The sequence below is a fragment of the Dipodomys spectabilis genome, unplaced genomic scaffold (assembly GCF_019054845.1).
Source record: "Dipodomys spectabilis isolate Male_0828 unplaced genomic scaffold, ASM1905484v1 ptg000297l, whole genome shotgun sequence".
Classification (NCBI taxonomy): Eukaryota; Metazoa; Chordata; class Mammalia; order Rodentia; family Heteromyidae; genus Dipodomys; species Dipodomys spectabilis.
The window spans coordinates 8,394,880-8,415,159 of record NW_024870974.1 but is presented as its reverse complement, the minus strand read 5'-3'; the positions used below and the strand labels follow the sequence as shown (position 1 = coordinate 8,415,159).

The 20,280-nt window shown below is 35.4% G+C and overlaps 1 protein-coding gene across 1 annotated transcript in view; it reads right to left on the bottom strand.

The window, feature by feature from the left end:
* The window catches only part of Stpg2 (sperm tail PG-rich repeat containing 2), a 242,143-nt gene that overhangs the window by 204,184 nt on the left and 17,679 nt on the right, over positions 1–20,280 (bottom strand). The window contains exons 7-8 of the mRNA XM_042701598.1: positions 18,850–18,852; positions 15,206–15,217 (exon numbers count right to left, since the gene is read on the bottom strand). Coding sequence (XP_042557532.1) covers positions 15,206–15,217; positions 18,850–18,852 — 15 coding nt within the window. The remainder of the gene's footprint in view (positions 1–15,205; positions 15,218–18,849; positions 18,853–20,280) is intronic.

Here is a 20,280-nt window from a genome sequence, read left to right as displayed (position 1 = left end):
CTCAGGAGACTAAGATCTGAGGATCCCAGCTCACAGCCAGCCTTGGCAGACAAATCTATGAGACTCTTATCTCCAATTAACATAAAAAAGCTGGATGTGGAGATGTGGCTCAAAAAGTAGAGTGCCAGCCATAAAGAGAAATAAAAAGCTGAGCATAGCACAAGGCTCTTGAGTTCAAATTCTGGTTATCAGCAAATATATATATATATATATATATATATATATGGATTTAATTCAAATTCAGACCATAGGCTACTAGATTCCATATTCTAGTCTTTAATATCTTAGTCTAACTATATTTAAAATAAACTTCCACTTATAAATTTCTGCATATACCAGAGATTTTATGAAAAAATCAAAGTCTGAAAGGTATGATTTACAGTATCTATACTCAGTTATAGTCTTACCATGGTGAAATGATAATATTCATAATTGTAAGTGGACAGCAGAGACTCACGATCTTCACAGTCACTGATAGTTCTTTTTTTTTGGCCAGTCCTGAGGCTTGAACTCAGGGCCTGGGCACTGTCTCTGAGCTTCTTTTGCTCTAGGCTAGTACTTTATCACTTGAGCCACAGCGTAACTTTCACATTTGTTTTTGTTGTTGTTGTTTATGTGGTACTGAAGAATCGAACCCAGGGCTTCATGCATGCTAGGCAAGCGCTCTACCACTAAGCTATATTTCCAGCCCCCTCACTGACAGTTCTATGACTAGGGTTGTCTATATCTGAAGTAATCACTAAAATGTTGTGTACTGACCAGATCCAAATACTAATATTTTTCCATGAAATTAATTATATAGGACAATAGAGTCATATCAAACACTATGGATACTATGAAGAGATTGTTGTCTTCACAATACTTGTGCTATGAGACAGAATATTTACCATCCTTGTATAATCACAAATTCATGAGCAGGATAAATTAGAATTTCCTATACTTCACTCACTCCTCTAAGATGTGTATGAGAGACATGTTAGTGACAATCAGAAAATATGTCCTACTGGACAGATTTATAGACCTCTGGGCAGATCAAGTCATCAAATAATGAAAGTACCAGAATAAGAACTTTTTCCTGATTTTATAGTATAATATGGATGAGTAGAGTTATAAATTGATAAATTATGGATCACATATTACATAGGCCCAAGACAATGGGGAAATTATGAGTTCATAAGTTGAGACTACTTATAATTAAGGTAAGATCACTGGAACAAAGTATTTACTGTGGTTTGCATATATCCCTCAAAAAGCTCATGTGTTGGGACCTTAAATCTCAATGCAGTAATCTTGAGAAATACAGACAATTGGAGATACTTTGATCATTAGTTAGAGCCCTCATTAATAGATTAATACCTTTCTCACTAGAATTGGCTAACTTTCATAGGTATATGATTCCTTTACTCTCATAAGCCCTTCAGTATGAGGCCTTAACCAAATGTGGTTGTTCAACCTTACATTTTCCAGTCACTAGAACTCTGAGCCCAAATAAACCTGTTTTATTTATAAGTGACTTAGTCTCAGTGTGCCTTTATAGCAACACAAAGGGAGCTAACAGAACTTTAAGTATTTGAGATTGAAGAAAATGCAATGTCTATATTACACTAATACTTTTTCATGAAATCAAACATCTGTACACTTTTTAATAAGTAATCAGTGAACATTAAGATCATTCATATTAAAGCCTACAGATTGGGAGAAGATCTTCACTAGCCATACAACAGACAAGGGCCTCATATCTAAAATATACCTGGAACTCAAAAAATTAAATCCCTCAACAACAAATCCTCAAAGAAACAACTGCGTAATAAATAAGTGGGCTAAAGACTTAAAGAGAAACTTCTCTGAAGAGGAAAGAAGGATGACCAATAGACACATGAAGAAGGGCTCAACCTCTTTAGCCATAAAAGAAATGCAAATCAAAACACTGAGGGGGGGCGGGGAGGATTGGGTGAGGGGGTAGGGGCGGGGGGGGGGGGGGGGGGGGGCGGGGAGGATGAGAAGGAATGGGAAGGGGAAATAAGGGAGGAGGCTATAATGCTTGATAAGAAATGTACTCATTATCTTGCCCATGTAATTGTAACCCCTCTGTACAGTATTTTCACAAAAAAAAAAAAAAAACAACAACAACACTGAGATTCCACTTCACCCCAGTTAGAATGGCTATAATCAAGAACTCTAATAACAACAGATGCTGGAGGAGATGTGGCCAAAAGGGAACCCTACTGTATTGTTGGTGGGAGTGTAAACTTGTTCAACCACTTTGTAAAGCAGCATGGAGATTCCTCAAAAGACTCCACATAGACTCCCCTTTGACCCAGCAATCCCACTTTTGGGCATTTACCCGAATGATCACAAACAAGACCATACTAAAGCTACCAGCACAAGTATGTTTATCACAGCATTATTCATCATAGCTAAGATATGGAACCAACCCAGATGTCCCTCAGTAGATGAATGGATCAAGAAAATGTGATATATATATATATATATATATATATATATATTACTATATGTATGCTGTATATATATATATATATATATACATATATATAATGGAATTCTATGCCTCTATCAGAAAGAATGGCACTGCCCCATTTGTTAGGAAATGGATAAACTTATATTAAGTGAAGTAAGCCAGGCACAAAGAAACATAGGTCCCATGGTTTCCCTTATTTGCAATAACTAGTACATGTGTAGGACAAGCAGGAAAGGTCGAAAGCTATGTACATATGACCATATAAGATAATACTAAATGAAATGAACCCTGAGATAGGGACACAAGAGATTTATTTTTGTTGCTGTTGTTTTTAATGTACTTCCGATGTACTGTGTGATTTTTTTTTGTTTCTTTTGTATGATCTTCCCCCATGGTATAACCCCTGTTTTCACCATATTTGATTCCGGTGCCCTGCATCTTGTCTATACAATTTTCTAATTTGGGGAGGGGAAGGGAAATAACAAAATGCTGAAAGGATGCAGATTGACCCATTGCAACAATGAGATGTACAAGACACTATGTTGAAAACCAACTTCACAGATTGGTGGGGTGGCCGGGAGGGAAGAATGGTAGGGGAAAATCAAAGGAGGGGGTAACAATGCTTGATAGGAAATGTACTCATTACCTTACTCATATAACTGTAAGCCCTTTGTACAGTATCTTTACAATAAAAATATATCTTAAAAAGATCATTCATATTAGGTAATTTTTATATAGTTCTTAATTTTCAATAAAAATCAATCATACATTTTAATTAGTAATGAAGTAAGTTTTATTTCATGTGAAAGATAATACTATTCATAATCTTTCACTAAGGTCACTATATACAACTCCACAATGGGTAACTTAATTTATCATTTATATTTCCCATTGATTTTTCACAATGGTTTCTATTATTGAAATTTGAAATTCACAGTCATAGATCATTGTAAATAGCACCAGGAGCATAATGGCTATCAGGTATGTCTATTCGTATTAAACACAAATGGCCCAGAAATTATGGAGAGATGGCTCAGTGAAGGTGACTATCAGCACTCTAACAGATGATGAGTTGTAATTATAGGTAGAAGCTGGTAGGTTGGGTATTTCAACTTGGAAAACAACATTTGAATGCATTTATAATTCACTTTAAAGTGGTATTCAATTCTGGAAATTATTTTCTCAAGCTCTGTTGCAGCATTTGGAAATGGTTTATGTATTCGCTAAATAATTTATCATTGGTTTCTTTCCCTAAAGATAAAAAAAGATATTAAGCTGGGAAAAAGTCCAAATCTCAGACTCAAGCTATGTGTACTTTCATTTGATTATCTTCAAAAATTCCTGAGAAAACAACTTCTGCATAAAAAGCATAATGGAAAGGAAGAGTTGAGGCCAGTGTGGATACTAAGATAGAAAGGTCATGTGAAATCATTATGGCCTTAACCATCATTAGCTTTATAATTCATTTCAACCAATTCATGGAGTATGTGTTCCCCCAACAACATTATTTTAGTGTGGTCCAATGGCTGTATCAATCACTTACATCTTCATTATCTATAACTGATGATACTTTCTTTTTTTTAATTTAATTTAATTTTATTTGTGAACATACTGTACAGAGGGGTTACAATTACATGGGCAGGATAATGCGTACATTTCTTACCAAGCATTGCAGCCTCCTCCTTTGGTTTACTCTTCACATCCCTTCCCAGCCTCCCCCCTCCCCCCCAATCCCAATCCTTCTCCTTTCCCCCCCTTTCCTCCCCCCCGCACCGACGTTGTAAAGCAACTGATGATAATTTCAACAGATGCATACTTTCACTTTTTACTTCCAATCCAATTTAAAACGGAAGATATGCATATTTGAAATTTTTATTCTTAAATTTTTCTCACTTTACAAAAGTGTAATTGACAAATGAAAATTCTATTAATCGAAGGTATTACAAGTGTGATGTTTTAGTATACACACACATTGTGATCTGACTGCAACAATCAACCTAATATATCTATCACCTCACAAAGGGAGGTGTGTTAAAAACATTTAAGATCTACTCCCTTAGTAACCTGAAAGTATAAAACAATTTAAATTATTAACCATAGATAAGTATGCTGAATAAACTCCCTTACCAAAATTCTAACTAACAGAGAACACGTATGTTCTAACTAATATCTGTCTTCCCATCCCCAGCCACATCTGGTAATCAGCACTAAATCCTTCTAAGCAACATTTTAGATTCCTTATATACTAAAATACTAAAAGCATACAGTGTTTGTGTTGTGTTTGTGTGTTTGTGTACATCTAATTTATTGCACTTAACACAATATCCTCCAGGTTTATCCATGTTATTGTAAATAACAGCATTTCCTTCTTTTGCGGCTAAATAATATTCCCCAGTGAATAAATAACCCCAAATAATTTTCTTTGCTTATTTGTCCACGGTTGGGTATAGATTACATGAAATTCTCTTTTAGACTTTCTGAGGAACTTCCATACTGTTTTCACAATGACTTATAGAATACACGGGTTACCTTTTATCTACAGCCTTACCAACACCTACTCTTTGGAGTTTACTTTTTATCTACAGCCTTACCAACACCTACTCTTTGGAGTTTACTTTTTGAGAACACCATTTCTAACTGGAGTGAAATATATTTCATTGTGATTTTCATTTCCATGTCCCTGAAAAATTAGTAATCTTAAGCATCTTTTTTGTTTACAGTAACTGTTTACAATTTACTGTCTTCTTTTCAGAAATATTTACTCATGTCGTTTGCCAGCTTTTAAACAAGATTTTTTTTCTTGCTAGTAAGTTTTATATGCTTTCTACATTTTGTGTATTAACTTCTCCAGAACCAGAAGCCAAATAAACTTCTACTGTTTCTGATTTTCCCATTCTGAGATAGTCTATTATCACAGAGAACACAGTCCTCTCAGTAACACATGTATCATAACGGGAACACTTGTTCACAAGTCAGGCCAATGGTTTGCAACATGTGTCAAGAAGTTTAATGCAAGCCATGAGCTGGTGGCTCACATCTATAATCCTAGCTACTCAGGAGATTGAGATCTCAGGATTGCAGTTCAAAGTCAGTCCAGGCAGGAAAGTCCGTGAGACTCTTATCTCCAATAAACCACTCACTGTGGTTTATTGGCACTGTGGCTCAAGTGGTAGAGCGCTAGCCTTGAGCTAAGGGCCAGCGCCCAGCCCAGAGTTCAAGCCCCACAACCAACAATAAAAGAAAAGAAAAAGGAGGAGGAAGGAGGAAGGAGGAGGAGGAAGGAGGAGGAGGAGGAGGAGGAGGAGGAGGAGGCGGAGGAGGCGGAGGAGGCGGAGGAGGCGGAGGAGGCGGAGAAGAGACGGAGGAGGCGGAGAAGAGACGGAGGAGACGGAGACGGAGAAGATTGTTTAATGCAAAATCATTGCCACATAGATTTGAAGTTGGCAAAAATTTTCTCTGTCCACAGCCAAAATGTAAATATCTCAGGCTTTGTAGATCATAATGTAGACACACAAAAGCTGTAAAAACACACTGCTAGTTCACACACCTGAACAAAAAGAAACACAGATACATGAGCCATGGTTTGGTCCATGGACCAAAGTCTGTCATTTGCTGAAGACTGTCTTGTGAAATACTCAGGTTTAAAGATGATATATTGTACTGTGCAAGGTAACTGATAATTGTAAATGTGTCACACAGGCACTGCTTTAACAGGATTTCATCAAGGATACAGATGCAATAGCCATGACTTAACAGAAGGTGGGGGAAAAGGCTTTCCTGTCAGTGCCTAGTCCACAGAGTGCTGTTCTTCAAGGTAATAGAACATGTATCATTACAAACCAAAAATCACTAGCCCGTTTGGATATGTAAAATGGCAGTCCTGGGTCCTCCTTGTGCAAGCCTACTGCAGTTCTCTCGAAATTTGGAGAACAGAATAATCAATGTACAAGTGAGTCCAGTTCAAATCTTTGCCTGATTAATGAAAGACCCCACTTTAATTAGATACCTGAGAAAGTTAGTTTGCTGCCCTATCAAAGCTGAAATTGATTCTATCAAATGTGGAGATGAATTTATCAAAATAGGTTATCTAATTGGTCTATACTGATGTTATAAAATTAAATATACTCACTGAACTGAAAAAGTTGACTAATAATTCAAAATTTATTCAGATCAGAAAATTCTGTCACCAAGATATTTCAAAAAATTACCTTGTTTATTTTATGCAGTAATTTTAATATCATAAGCTGACATATCCATTATCAGTAAAGATTCAATGTAGCAAGTACAAAAATCCAAGTAAAACATAGATTAAAATAAATTAAAACATCATTAATCCTTTCCCTAAAATTACTTACTTTGTGCTAACTTTCAACAACATAATAGTATCCTTTACTATAACTCAGTGCACTTTACAATTCATCTAGAACTGATAAGGTCCCAAAACTAAATGCAGAATATGACTACAGACTTTGTACTGTGTTGCATTTAGAGAATGTGAACTTTGTGACATTAATTTTTCCATAAGCAATAAGCATTCTCTACTGTGAAAACATTAACCTGAGATAGACACATATTTACAAAACTGATTCAGCACTACATTGAGAACATTGTCTAAGGTTTTTCAGAAATTCAAGAATGGCTTAATACTGATTTTTGTTTCAATTAGCCACAGTCAAGGTCACTCTCTTCTCTCTACATTTGAACAAAAAGAGACTCTAAGCTTATCACAAGAACATCTTGCCACTGTTAGAATTAAGTTTTATCTGTGAACAAAACAAGTCTAGGAGAAAGGATTTCCAGATGTACATGTAAGAAGCCAGCCAGGCCCTGATGACTTAATTGAAGCTGAAACAATGGCAGAGCCACACTTATTCCAGGCTTTGCCAATAAATGCCCTTTCTATGTAAGACGGATACTTCATCCATCCACCAAGAAAGATATGCATTTAGAAGGAACACCTGAAGTAAAAATCCATGTTTGCAGAATTTCAGACAGCAATAAATATAAATCAATGTTCCCCTACCACCAATACTTCCTTTCAATAGCAAAGAACCACTTTCCCCAAAGAACTGTCCCAGTCTATGGAGCCTATTTCTGCTGTTCAATCACTAGGTGATACAGGGTGTAAACAATAATACAACCAGAAGAGTACTGCTGTTTATTATACTGACTTAGACCATTTAAGTGTCTACATGTTATGTGTTTATGAGATGCAACTATCTTGTGTACATGTTCCTGTCCCAGCATGATTACTTATCCTCAGTATACCAAAGTATTGTATTATAATTTGTAAACAAAGAAATCAAAACTGATAAATCTGCCATTTTATTTAGTATTTTCTATTGGATTACACCATGACTTGAATATAACTCAATAATCTGATGCCTCACAGTCTCTGGTCTTTTAGATGTAAAATAATATGAATTCAAACATGCCTATCAAAGCTGAAGGAAGTTTGATTCATATCAAAAAACATATTGCTTATATTTAAAAGTGTAATCGAACCTAAATATGGAGCTTTCTGTAGTGGATAAGAATTTTCCAAAATTGCACATTTGGTGGGACATTAAACTCGACCTGACTCAGAAAAGACAAAAATGGTATGAGATATAGTATACATTAATGCAAAAATTATTTGTCAAAATCTATAGAAAACTCACTTTAATATTTACTCTAATAGGAAAAGAGCTTATGTCACATTCCGTTACCCATATCTAAAAAAGAAAAATATATCTCCATCTGTAGTAACACCAACAAAAGCCAGTAGAAATGGTAGCAAATTCATATTCATCTCCACTAGGGAGGGCAACCATTAGTGTTAAGATTCGTGAAGTTCAGAAGATGCAATATCCATGAATCATTTTCATTCTTCTGTGTATCACAAATAACGCAAATTACCTAATTCATTCCCTCTACCTTCAGGTATATACATGACTGCTTTATTTATTCATAAGTTTATTGCTTCTGTCAATCAGTATCAGTTATGGTTCTTTTTATTAAATGTATAATATGTATTCAGAAACATGACAAAATCCAATTCCTTTCTTGGAGGTTAGCATTTATAGTTGTCAAAAGACCCAAGATTCAAACATGGTACTATCAATGTATCAACACACTGAGGAAATGTTCCCTCCTGACTTCTCTCTTCAGGATTCTAAACAATCTGTCCAGGATTCTATGATCATCATTCTCCTCAAATGAAAACAATTATATAATGGAAAACTAGTTTTCCATTATATAGATGGGGTGGGCTTTTCACAGAAGGAAATTCCAGAATTGTATTTCAAATGATTGTTTTGCTTAAAATTTCATGATGCAAATATTATAGAATATGAACTTAGAATGAACATTCTGCAGAAGTACTAATATAGCCCTTATAATAATACCCAATTCTAAAGAATATTTCAATCCAATGAGCCAATTAGGCTTACTTAGCAGATAAAAACAAATAACTAAATGACATAACCTTTTCCATGTTATATATCTGGAAGCCAGTATGCCTGTACTTTTGATAATATTCTAGCCAAAAATATCAGAAATGGTTTAGAGAAGAAAAGGAAGGCAATATCAGCCTGAAAGAATATACATAACATCTTATATTATACCTTTAAACAACCCACATGAAGGTCATCTAAATTAGCAGATATAGAGTTTTTAAACAATGAAAAATAAAACTAATACACTTTATTTTTTCACATTTTTTAATTGTAAAAATACCATACAGAGGGGTTACAATTAGATGAACAAGATAATGAGTACATTTCTTATCAAGCCTCCTTCTTTGTTTTCCCTTCCCATCCTTTCCCATCTGCCCCCCCCACCCCCCTCCCGCGCCAAAGTTGTAAAGTTCCTTTTTCGACATAAAGTATTGTACATCTCATTGTTGCAATGGCCCCACCTAATCCCTATTTAAACAATTTGTTTTTTCCTTCGCCTCCACAAATTATACCAACATCAAACACAGTGAAAACAGGGGTTATACTGTAGGGGAGGGACATACAAAGCAACAAAGAAATAATCTTATAAATATGTTAAAAATAGCAAGAAAGAAAAAACATTTCAGTCCTTACCTTGGGGTTCATTTCACCTAACATCAACTTATCTGACCTTTTCTGCTTGTCTCAGACATATACTAGTTATTGCAAATAAGGGAAACCATGGGACCTATGTTTCTTTGGGCCTGGCTTACTTCACTTAATATATTTTTTTCCAAGTCTTTCCATTTCCTAACAAATGGGGCAAGGTCATTCTTTCTGATGGAGGCATAGAATTCCATTGTGTATATATACCACATTTTCTTGATCCATTCATCTACTGAGGGGCATCTGGGTTGGTTCCATATCTTAGCTGTGGTAAATAATGCTGTGATAAACATAGTTGTGCTGGTAGCTTTAGTATGGTCTTGTTTGTGATCATTTGGGTAAATGCCCAAAATTGGGATTGCTGGGTCATAGGGGAGCTCTATGTGGAGTCTTTTGAGGAACCTCCATACTGCTTTCCAAAGTGGTTGAACAAGTTTACACTCCCATCAACAATATAGTAGTCCCTTTTGGCCACATCCCCTCCAGCATCTGTTATTATTAGAGTTCTTGATTATAGCCATTCTAACTGGGATGAGGTGGTATCTCAATGTTGTTTTGATTTGCATTTCTTTTATGGCTAAAGCAGTTGAGCATTTCTTCATGTGTCTATGGGCCATTCTTATTTCCTCTTCAGAGAAGTTTCTCTTTAAGTCTTTAGCCCACTTATTATTGGGTAGTTGTTTCTTTGAGGATTTGTTGTTGGGGGATTTAATTTTTTGAGTTCCAAGTATATTTTAGATATGAGACCATTGTCCGTTGTATGGCTAGTGAAGATCTTCTCCCAATCTCTGGGCTTTCTATTGATCTTGCTAGCTATGTCCTTTGCTATGCAGAAGCTCTGCACTTTCATGCAATCCCATTTGTCAAACCTTTCTTTGATTTGTTGTGTTTCTGGGTCTCTTTTAAGAGACCAAGGAGACCTAAGTTTTCTCTTATTCTATCCTGTAATGTTTTCAGGGTGTCTGCTTTAACTCCATTTGATCCATTTGGAATTGATTCTGGTGCAGAGTGATATATAAGAATCTAGCCTTAGTTTTCTACAAGTGATTAACCAATTTTGCCAGCACCATTTGCTGAAGAGGCTGCCTTTCTTCCATTCTATTTTTTTAGCTTCCTTATCGAAGATTAGATGGCTATAGGTCTGTGGGTTCACTTCTGGGTTTTCAATTCTATTCTATTTGTCCTGAGGTCTGTTCTTGTGCCAGTACCAAGCTGTTTTGATTACTATGGCTTTGTAGCAGAGTTTAAATTTGGTACTGATATTCCTCCAGCACTGTTCTGTTAAGGATTGATTTTGCTATTCAGGGTCTTTTATTGTTCCATATGAATTTTTGGATTGGCCCTTCTATTTCCTTGAAGAATGAGGTTAGAATATTGATAGGTATTGCATTGAATTTGTAGATAGCCTTGGGAAGTATTGCCATTTTCATGATGTTGATCCTTCCAATCCAGAGCATGGGAGTTTTTGCCACTTACTAAGTTCTGTTTTGATTTCCTTTTTCAGGTTTTTAAAGTTTTCATCATAAAGATCCTTCACTTCTTTGGTTAATTCCTAGGTATTTTATTTTTTGTGGGGCTATTATAAATGGAGTTGCTTTCCTGATTTTAGCCACGCTTTTCTCATTGTTGGCATACAGGAAAGCCATTGATTTTTGAGGGTTAATTTTATACCCTAATACTTTGCCAAAGTTTTGAATCAGCTTGAGTAATTTGGGAGTGGAGTTTGTGGGATTCATTAAATACAAGATCAAGTCATCTGCAAAGAGAGAGAGTTTTACTTCATCTTCCCCTATTTGGATCCCTTTTATGTTTGCATCTTATTGCTGTAGCTAGGCATTCTAATACTAAATTGACGAGTAGTGGAGAGAGTGGACATCCTTGTCTCATTCCTGAGTTAAGAGGAAATGGCTTTAGTTTTTCACCATTAAGTATAATGCTGGCTGGAGGTTTGTCATATACAGTCTTTATTGTATTGAGTAATGTTCCCTTCATCATAAAGGGGATCTTGTCAAATGCTTTTTCTGCATCTACTGAGATAACCATGTGGTTCTTATCCTTGCTCTTGTTGATGTGCTGAATTATATTAATTGATTTGCCTATATTGAACCAGCTTTGCATCCCTGAAATAAATCCTGTTTGATCATGGTGTATGATTTTTTTGGATGAATTGTTGAAGTCGACTGGCCAAGATTTTGTTGAGTTTTGCATCAATGTTCATCACTAAAACACTTTAGAAAGTTTATTGACAATGAGAACATCCAGTTCAGTTTTGATGGTTGAAATCATGCTGAAAGTAACTTTATTGATTATTTCTTTAAATCTTTTTATTGCCAAGCACCAGTGGTTCACACCTGTAATCCTAGCTCCTCAGGAGACTGAGATCTGAGGATCATAGTTCAAGGCCAGCCCAGGCAGGAAAATCCATGAGACTCTTATCTCCAATTAACCACCAGAAAACCAGAAGTAGTACTGTGGCTCACCTTGAGCTGAAGAGCTGAAGGCCAGTGCCCAGGCCCAAAGTTCAAGCTCCATGACCAAATAAAAAAAAAATCTTGTTATTTTAAATGTATTTATTTTTTGTCATAACCAATCAATCATTTATCTTGATTTATGTGAACAAAAATGGGGGGGAGTCACTTCTTTCCTAAATCTTTTCATGGCTGTAAGCTTTAGAAGATCCAGGCTGTCTAAGCATAATCATTATTATGAGTTGTTGGTTTTACAAAGTAATTTATACTCTATTATATTTCCTTAAGTGTGTATGTATCAACAAACATCCAGAAGGCTGGGTGTGGTGGTTTATGTCTGTAATCCCAACTAGGAAGGAGGTTGAGATCACAGAAATCCATACCAGTCAGAGTGGTGGATTAAAGATTCAAATCTAAGACCTAAAGCTATGAAACTACCAGTAGAAAACATAGAGGGGAAAAATCCCAAATAATCCAATTTTGAAATGAACAAAGGCTAAACATACATTTTTTTTTTTTTGGTCGGTTGTGGGGCTTGAACTCTGGGCCTAGGCGCTGTCCCTCAGCTCTTCAGCTCAAGGTAAGCACTCTACCACTTGAGCTACAGCGCCACTTTCGGTTTTCTGGTGGTTTATTGGAGATAGGAGTCTCACGGTCTCTCCTGCCCGGTCTCTCCTGCCCGGGCTGGCTTTGAACCACGATCCTCAGATCTCAGCCTCCTGAGTAGCTAGGATTACAGGCGTGAGCCACCAGAGCCCGGCTTTAAACATACATTTTTTAAATACATACAAATGGATCACAAATATTTGCCAAAACACACAACTTCACTAATCGTCAAAGAAATAGAAATTAAAACCATTACACAGTATCACCTCCTATTAGAATGTCTAGTGTCAAACACACAAACAAGAACAAGTGTAGATAAGGATACAGAGAAAGAAAACCCTGATGGAGGACAGAAATATAAATTGATAGAGCCATTGTGGAGAGCCATAGTGATGATGTTTCTATTTAAAATAGAACTATCTTCTAAGCCAGAAATCTCATTAAGGAGAACAAAGGGAAATTAAATCAGTATGCTTTAAAAAAAAATCTGCATTCCCATGACTATTGCAGCACTATTCACAAGAGCTCACATATAAATAACCTACATGTCTACTAATGGATGAATAGATAACTAAAATACTTCAGTTGTCTAGTATTCAGTAATAAAAAATAATGAAATCCTGTCATTTAAAAAATATAGATAAACCTAAAGGGCATGATAGTAAATGAAATAAGCCAGGCATATGAAGAAAAATACTGTACGTTTTCACTTCTAAGTAGGATGTAGAAGGGTGATAGAAAGAGAGTAGAATGTTAGTTACAGGTGTACTACAGGGGGTCAGGGAGCAGGGAGGAAATGCTAGTCAAAGGGTACATATTTTTATTTAAGTAAGAAGAATGTCTTCATGAGATCTTTTGTAAAGCATGATGGTTATAACTGATGTTATGTTTTATTCTTAGGAAATGTCAGGAGAGTGGACTCTACGTGCTTTCACTACGATAATGGTAACTATTAGGTAATACATTTGTTAATTACCTAGATTTTACCATTCAGCAATATACATATGCTTCAAAACATCACTTTACACAGTAAATAAATATAATTTTATATGTCAATTTTAAATAAATTAGAAAGAGATAAAAGATGTTCCTGAAAACAACAATTTTGAAATTTTGGAGTGATGATAAAAATAAATTTAAAATAAATGAGAATAGCCATGTGTGACTTTTTTGACATTAAAAGTAGTTATGGATATTTCAAAGTTTATGTCTTTTCCTAAGACTGCCATTTCAAACTAGTCAATTCTCATGTTCCCTGCTGACAGTAAAATGTTAGAAGACATTTGATATAAGAGTTGCAAATGCCAGCATATCTCTAAAGGTCACTGTAACTCTAACAGGTATAGTTAGAAAACCTATTCTCATTCCCAATTACAACACCACTGTGTGTTCACAACACAATTTTACTTTTAAAATTTTTTAAATGATCCTATTCAAAGCTATAACTTTATACTATGTAGATGAGAATCTTTGCTATAAGTTAATAGCTAACATATTTAATTGCCTGGTCTAAACATTTAATAAACAAACAAAATATTGCTACTTCTAAGTTCAAAAGCACTGCAGTCATGGTTCCTGAAGTTTGTTTCAGTGACCCCTGGGATTCCCTGTGTTCTTTCAGAAAACCCTCAAGATAAAAATTATTTTCACAATATTAAGGTTTTGCTTGCCTCTTTGACTCTTGTCCTTTTATATATACTTGATATGCCTGAACTTTAAACATTCTCTGATTCAAAGTCTAATACAGTACGTATCAATAAATACCTCCAAAATAAAATTATCTGGAGTTTTTTTAATAGTTTTAGCAGTACAATGAGATGCTGAAGCCAAAACGTCTTATAATCAGTGACCCATAATAAAAGAAAGATATGTTGAAGCTTAAACACAGAGCTTTGAAGCTCATGCTTGACTTTTTCTCCCAAGGTTGGCATTGTACCACTTGTGTTACATCTCCATTTCTGGACTTTTGCTGGCACAGAACTGTTTTGCAGAAAGATTGTTATATGTCATTTTGATCAACTCTATATGCCTAAAACCAACAAGCAAGTGTAATAAAAGTTAAATCAGAAAGCAAACTTCTAGGACAAAGAATTATTATGCTACTAATAGGTGTTATGTCACTTTCAACTGTTTCTGTGAGAATTATGTTGGTATAAAGAAATGTATTGTGCAAGGTACTGGTGGCTCACACCCGTAATCTTAACTAGTCATGAGGCTGAGATCTGAGGATAGAGATTTGAAGCCAGCCCAGGCAGGAAAGTCTGTAAGACTCTTATCTCCTAATAATTAACTACCAAAAGACCAGAAGTAAAGCTATGGCTCAAATGGTAGAGCACTAGTCTTGAGAAAAAAAATACTCAGGAACACCACCCAGGCCCTGAGATCAAACCTCAGGATTGGCTCCCCAAAAAAGTATTGTACAAGTGCTTTATAGCCTGTTCTTTGACCCCTGGGTATATGAAGACCATTGGGTGTATGAAGGCTCAATAAAGGACACCTTTCCCAAAAGAAAATAATCCTTACCTCAGAGAGAGAACTTGAATTTCTTCTCAGATATGATCCTTAAATACCCTGTTTTGCTCCTCAATTGGAAAGAGAGTTGATAGCTCCAAAAAGAAATACCTTCTATTAAAAAATATTCCCATAGTTTCTCATTAGATTCTTTAGGCAAAAATATCTTTGCTTAAGAATAACACTATTCCTTTAATGTTATTATACAATCTGTTAACTTTTATATTTCTTTATGAAAATTACATGAAAAAATAAATTCCCGACTAGTTGTATTTAAGGGGGGAAAAAGTAACTCTTAGGATTGCTAAATACTCTCATTCTCGGGACTCTAGACTCCAAATTTCTAAATATAGAATGACAGCTTTAAAATAATGTTTTATAGTATTATGTGAAGAATAACCACTTCCAAAAGTATTTTTCATGATTCAGTGTTCTAAGTATATACAGGTAACCTGCCCTTGTGGTAACCCTCCACATTAATAAACACAAAAGCTTCTCTGTAGATTAAAGAGATGGGGGGGAGGATACAATTAGGTGTGTAAAGATAAATGTACACTCAATATCATGTCATCATTTACACTCAGTATTTACACTGAATATAATTAATCTCCTCTTACAAAGTGCTGGCTACCATTGGGGAAAATAGTCTATTTAAAGACACAATTCAACAGTAAAAGTGTACAAGCATGATTTTTCTTTTATTTAAATCAGACTGAAAAAAAGATGATGATTAGACAGACAGACAGACAGACAGAATGATAGGTAGAGATAGAGAGATGTGTAATTTAGTCATGCTAGCTACAAGGTACAGTCCTTGTTAAAGTCCAAGAAATCTTTCAAAGGAAACATTGAAATACATAAAATTTTTATTGTAAAAGCATCATCAGTAATAATCATACTTATTAAACATTATGCCTCTTTTAAAGTCTTTAAGTATACTATTCAATTCAAATGATTTGAATAAAGTTTATACCAACCTACAACAAATTTATAATTCAAGTATAATCTAGTTTTCCCATTTAAAATATGCATTAAAATAATTTCCTTCTCCAAATATTATTTTTGTATAAACTGTTCATAAACATGAATCTCCTTGGCCACCTCTTGGATAAGACTATCTCAATCCCCACTACTCCAAAAACTTTTCTCCCATGGAAGGAGGTAAATGTGGCTATGTGTTGTGCGAGACGACTTTGTGTGTCCTCCAGGTAAGCCCAGAGGGCAGTGTTGTAATAATGACCCATCTGTTCACTACTGGCAACCAGGAAACTTCTAATGAAGACAGATGTGAGTCACTCTGTACAAGCAGGCTGCAGAGTGTTAATGAGTCCACCTAATGGTCACTACCTGCCTCTCTTGACTGACGGATGACCTAATAGGTTCAGCTTGAAAAGCAAAGATGAGTGTTTCACACATTCATTAGGCCTACCCTGGTATTGCTCTCACTTCCTCTTACACACTTACTCTTTATGACTTGTCTTCATCAACTCTCAGATAATAATACTGTTACTGATTAGATCCAGCCTTTTAAAATAACCTTGCCAGTGGTTTTCAGAATTTAGCGCCCTCAATTTCTCTACTGAGTCACAAGTTATCAAGTCCACCTTCTGACACACCAACACAATGTATGTGAAACACAGAAGGTAATCTTTCCTGCCATAAAACTGCTTTGCCACATTCACAGATGATTTTATCATCAAAATTAATCTCCCCAAACAGTTACTTTTAAAGTATTATTAAATGTCATTAGCTCCTTTAAATTGAAGTTCACTCTAGATTCTGAAACAGGATGTTTACTTACAGAGATCAATTTATAAAATCCAAATATAGCTATAAAAACATATAGAGATCATTTTACTTTCTGAAATATGCAAAAGACATAAATAACTCAAGAATCATAACTTACATTGTTGTCCTTTCAGAATAAAATCAGTATTACATTATACTAAACTCTTAAAGAAAACCTAGTAACCATAGAAACTGATACTTAGAAAAATTAGCATATATGAGATTGGGAACCCATACAACCTTTGTAAAACCATAAATGTTTTATTTACATTCTTCATGAATAAATAAAACTTAGAAATACTGTCCAATGTAAATAATCTTAATTGAGTTTGAAGAAGCTTCTATAGCTTATAAAATATATTATTAATTTTACTTTAAGATTAAAGATAACATATTGCTTCATTTGTGAAATGATGAGTTATTATCATAGAAAATCAGATGGCTGGATTGGACCATCTGAATAGAAATTTTGATATTAACAGGCAATCCCCCAAAATCACAATTCAAAGGAGCACATTCACACATTGTACACACATATGCACACGCTTACTATCTCAATAACTATTTTTAGAGAAAATCGTTTTTAAAAAGGAAAAGAGAATAGAGCCACTCCAAGTTTAGCAAATTCAAAAGTAACTGCACGATGAAATACAGTAAATGGTAGTTCTGTTCATATAAAGGTTGTTGTAATCGTTTAAATAGGGATACAGATGGACTCATTGCAACAATGAGATGTACAAGTCGTTATGTCGAAAAACGAACTTTACAACTTTGGTGGCGGGAGGGCGGGGCGGGGAAGAGGGGTATGGAAGGGGCGGGAAGGGATGGGAAGGGATAGGAAGGGGAAACAAAGGAGGAAGCATCAATGCTGGATAAGAAATGTACTCATTATCTTGCCCATGTAATTGTAACCCCTCTGTATGGTATTTTCACAATAAAAAATTAAAAAAAAAAAAAAAAGGTTGTTGTATCACTCTCGCTACTCCTTGCTTCAAAAACAATGCACCAAAATAAATGAAAAATGTCTGCTTTGGTCACTCAAATAATCTTTATGTAACACTTTAAATGCAATAAGTTCTTTCATCTTCATTATTGTATTTCATTAACAGTCTTGTGAAGTAGAAATCCCCATAGTTTCTACTTCGTAAACTTAAAAAACAGAGTAGTCTTCCAAGCCATTCTTTCTGCTAGGGTGTTCCCTGTCTCATCGGATGGCTGACTCCATTCATGCTCTGAGATGCCACTGCTGGTAATCCATATCTAGACTATTTAGCAAATAAAACTTAAAATAATCTGATTCTCCACAAATGTGGGGGGGGGGGGTGCACGCATGCTTGCACGTACGTGCACGCGCGCGCACACACACACACACACAATGGAATATGCTGTCTATATTTTCTCTCTAACTTCCCAAAACACTACTCACACAGAATTTTAAATGAGAAACCTGGGAGTCATCATCGATACTTGTTTCTGACTGATCCTCCCACATCTAATTAATCACTAGATAAAAACCAATCCTGCCTGGGGCTGGTGGCTCACATCTATAACCTTAGCTACTCAAGAGGCTGAGATCTGAAATTACAGTTCAAAGCCAGCCCGAGCTGGTTTATCTCCAATTAACCACTCAGAAGATGGAAGTAGAGCTGTGGCTCAAAGTGGAAGAGCACTAGCACTGAGCAAAAGAACTCAGGGACAGCATCCAGGCACTGAGTTCAACCCCACAAGTGCCAAGAAAAAATTTTAAAAAAATCAATGCTAATTGATTGTTCTTTTCTTATGTTTTTAAATTCTTTTATATCTGTAACTGTGTAAATTGGATATTTTGTAATATCTAATCGATATATCTACTAATTAAAGTTCTTGGGAGCCTAAAAATAAAAATCAATGCTGAGCCAGCAACGGTGGCTCACACCTGTAATGTTAGCTACACAGGAGGTTGATATGAGACTGAAAGCCATACTTGGTAGGATAGCCTGGGATATTCTTATCTCCAATTAACCATTCAAAATCCAAAATGGCGCTACAGCTCAAGCCGTAGAGTGCCAGCCTTGTGCAAAAACACTAAGGGAGAGAGCCCAGGCCCTGAGTTCAAGCCCCAGTACTAGCACAGAAAGAAAACACACCAATGCTAAGAACTATCTGTCGCTTTTCTCTCATTTCCAGTTCCATTTCCCTAGTAATACAGGCATTCATTTGAGAAGCAATAACCCTCATCTCTTTCGCTCTCATTTCTTCGGTTCCCATTTGACTCACTGCTGACTTTCTGAGCTTTTTGAAGTTGCAAAGCTGTTCATGAAGCACATGCTTAAAATATTTACTAACTCATCATCATCTGCAAATAGTAAAAATGCTTTCTCACACATTAATGGCTTCATACATCTTCATCACCTACAGTGTTCTATTCCATTTGATAAACATCCACTCAGTCGTCCAAATGACAAACATGTACTGGAATCCTTCACTGACTTCACTGAGTCAACGGGGATCTCCTCTGATGTCCTACTTCAATATATTTGGGTCTAAATGGATACTTATTTAAAAACTTGCATCTTCCAGCAAAGAGTATGAAAGAGTTCCTTAATTTAAGAAACTTTTCTCTATTATCATTTCTATACACAGCATATAGCAAGTGTTCAACTGTTCATTAAATGAGAAGTAATAAGAAATATCACTTACTAAGTATTCATACACATCATACACCATTTTAGGCAGTGTATGAATGTGTCTATTCACATCTGATGGAAGAACCTTTTATTGATATTACTTACATCGTAGAGGACTGGAATGGAAAAATAACTCAATGTCACAGAGTTAATATGTGACAGAGCAAGAAACTAAATGCAATATGATCCTAAAACTTTAATTCTTCATCACTAAACCATAAAGAAATCCAACAAGGCTTTCTTCTTTTTATAGTTTTTTTTTTTTAAATCATGAATGAATGTGACTTCTGAATGAAAAATTTTCTGATAATAGTCAGGATGCTCTTCCGAACTCTTCCAAAAGAAACTGAATCACCATACAATAGTTAATGATATTGAAGCAATCACTATTTCAACTTCTTCATTCTTCTCACACATAATTTTACCCAATTACTTTTTTTAATAATTCAATCATTTTCTCCTATTTCATTTGAAATCTTTTATCTTCTCTTTGAAAACTAACTTAAATGCACTCAGACTTTTGGATGCAGTAACTCTTCCAGGAATAATTATTTTATGTTGGGGAAATGTATACAATTGTGAATAAGTCTTAATTAATTCTTTGGCCATCCTCGAGCCACGCTCTTTCAAGATCATCATCATATATTAGTAGCTTCAAGAAATTGTCTGGTGCCTATTAT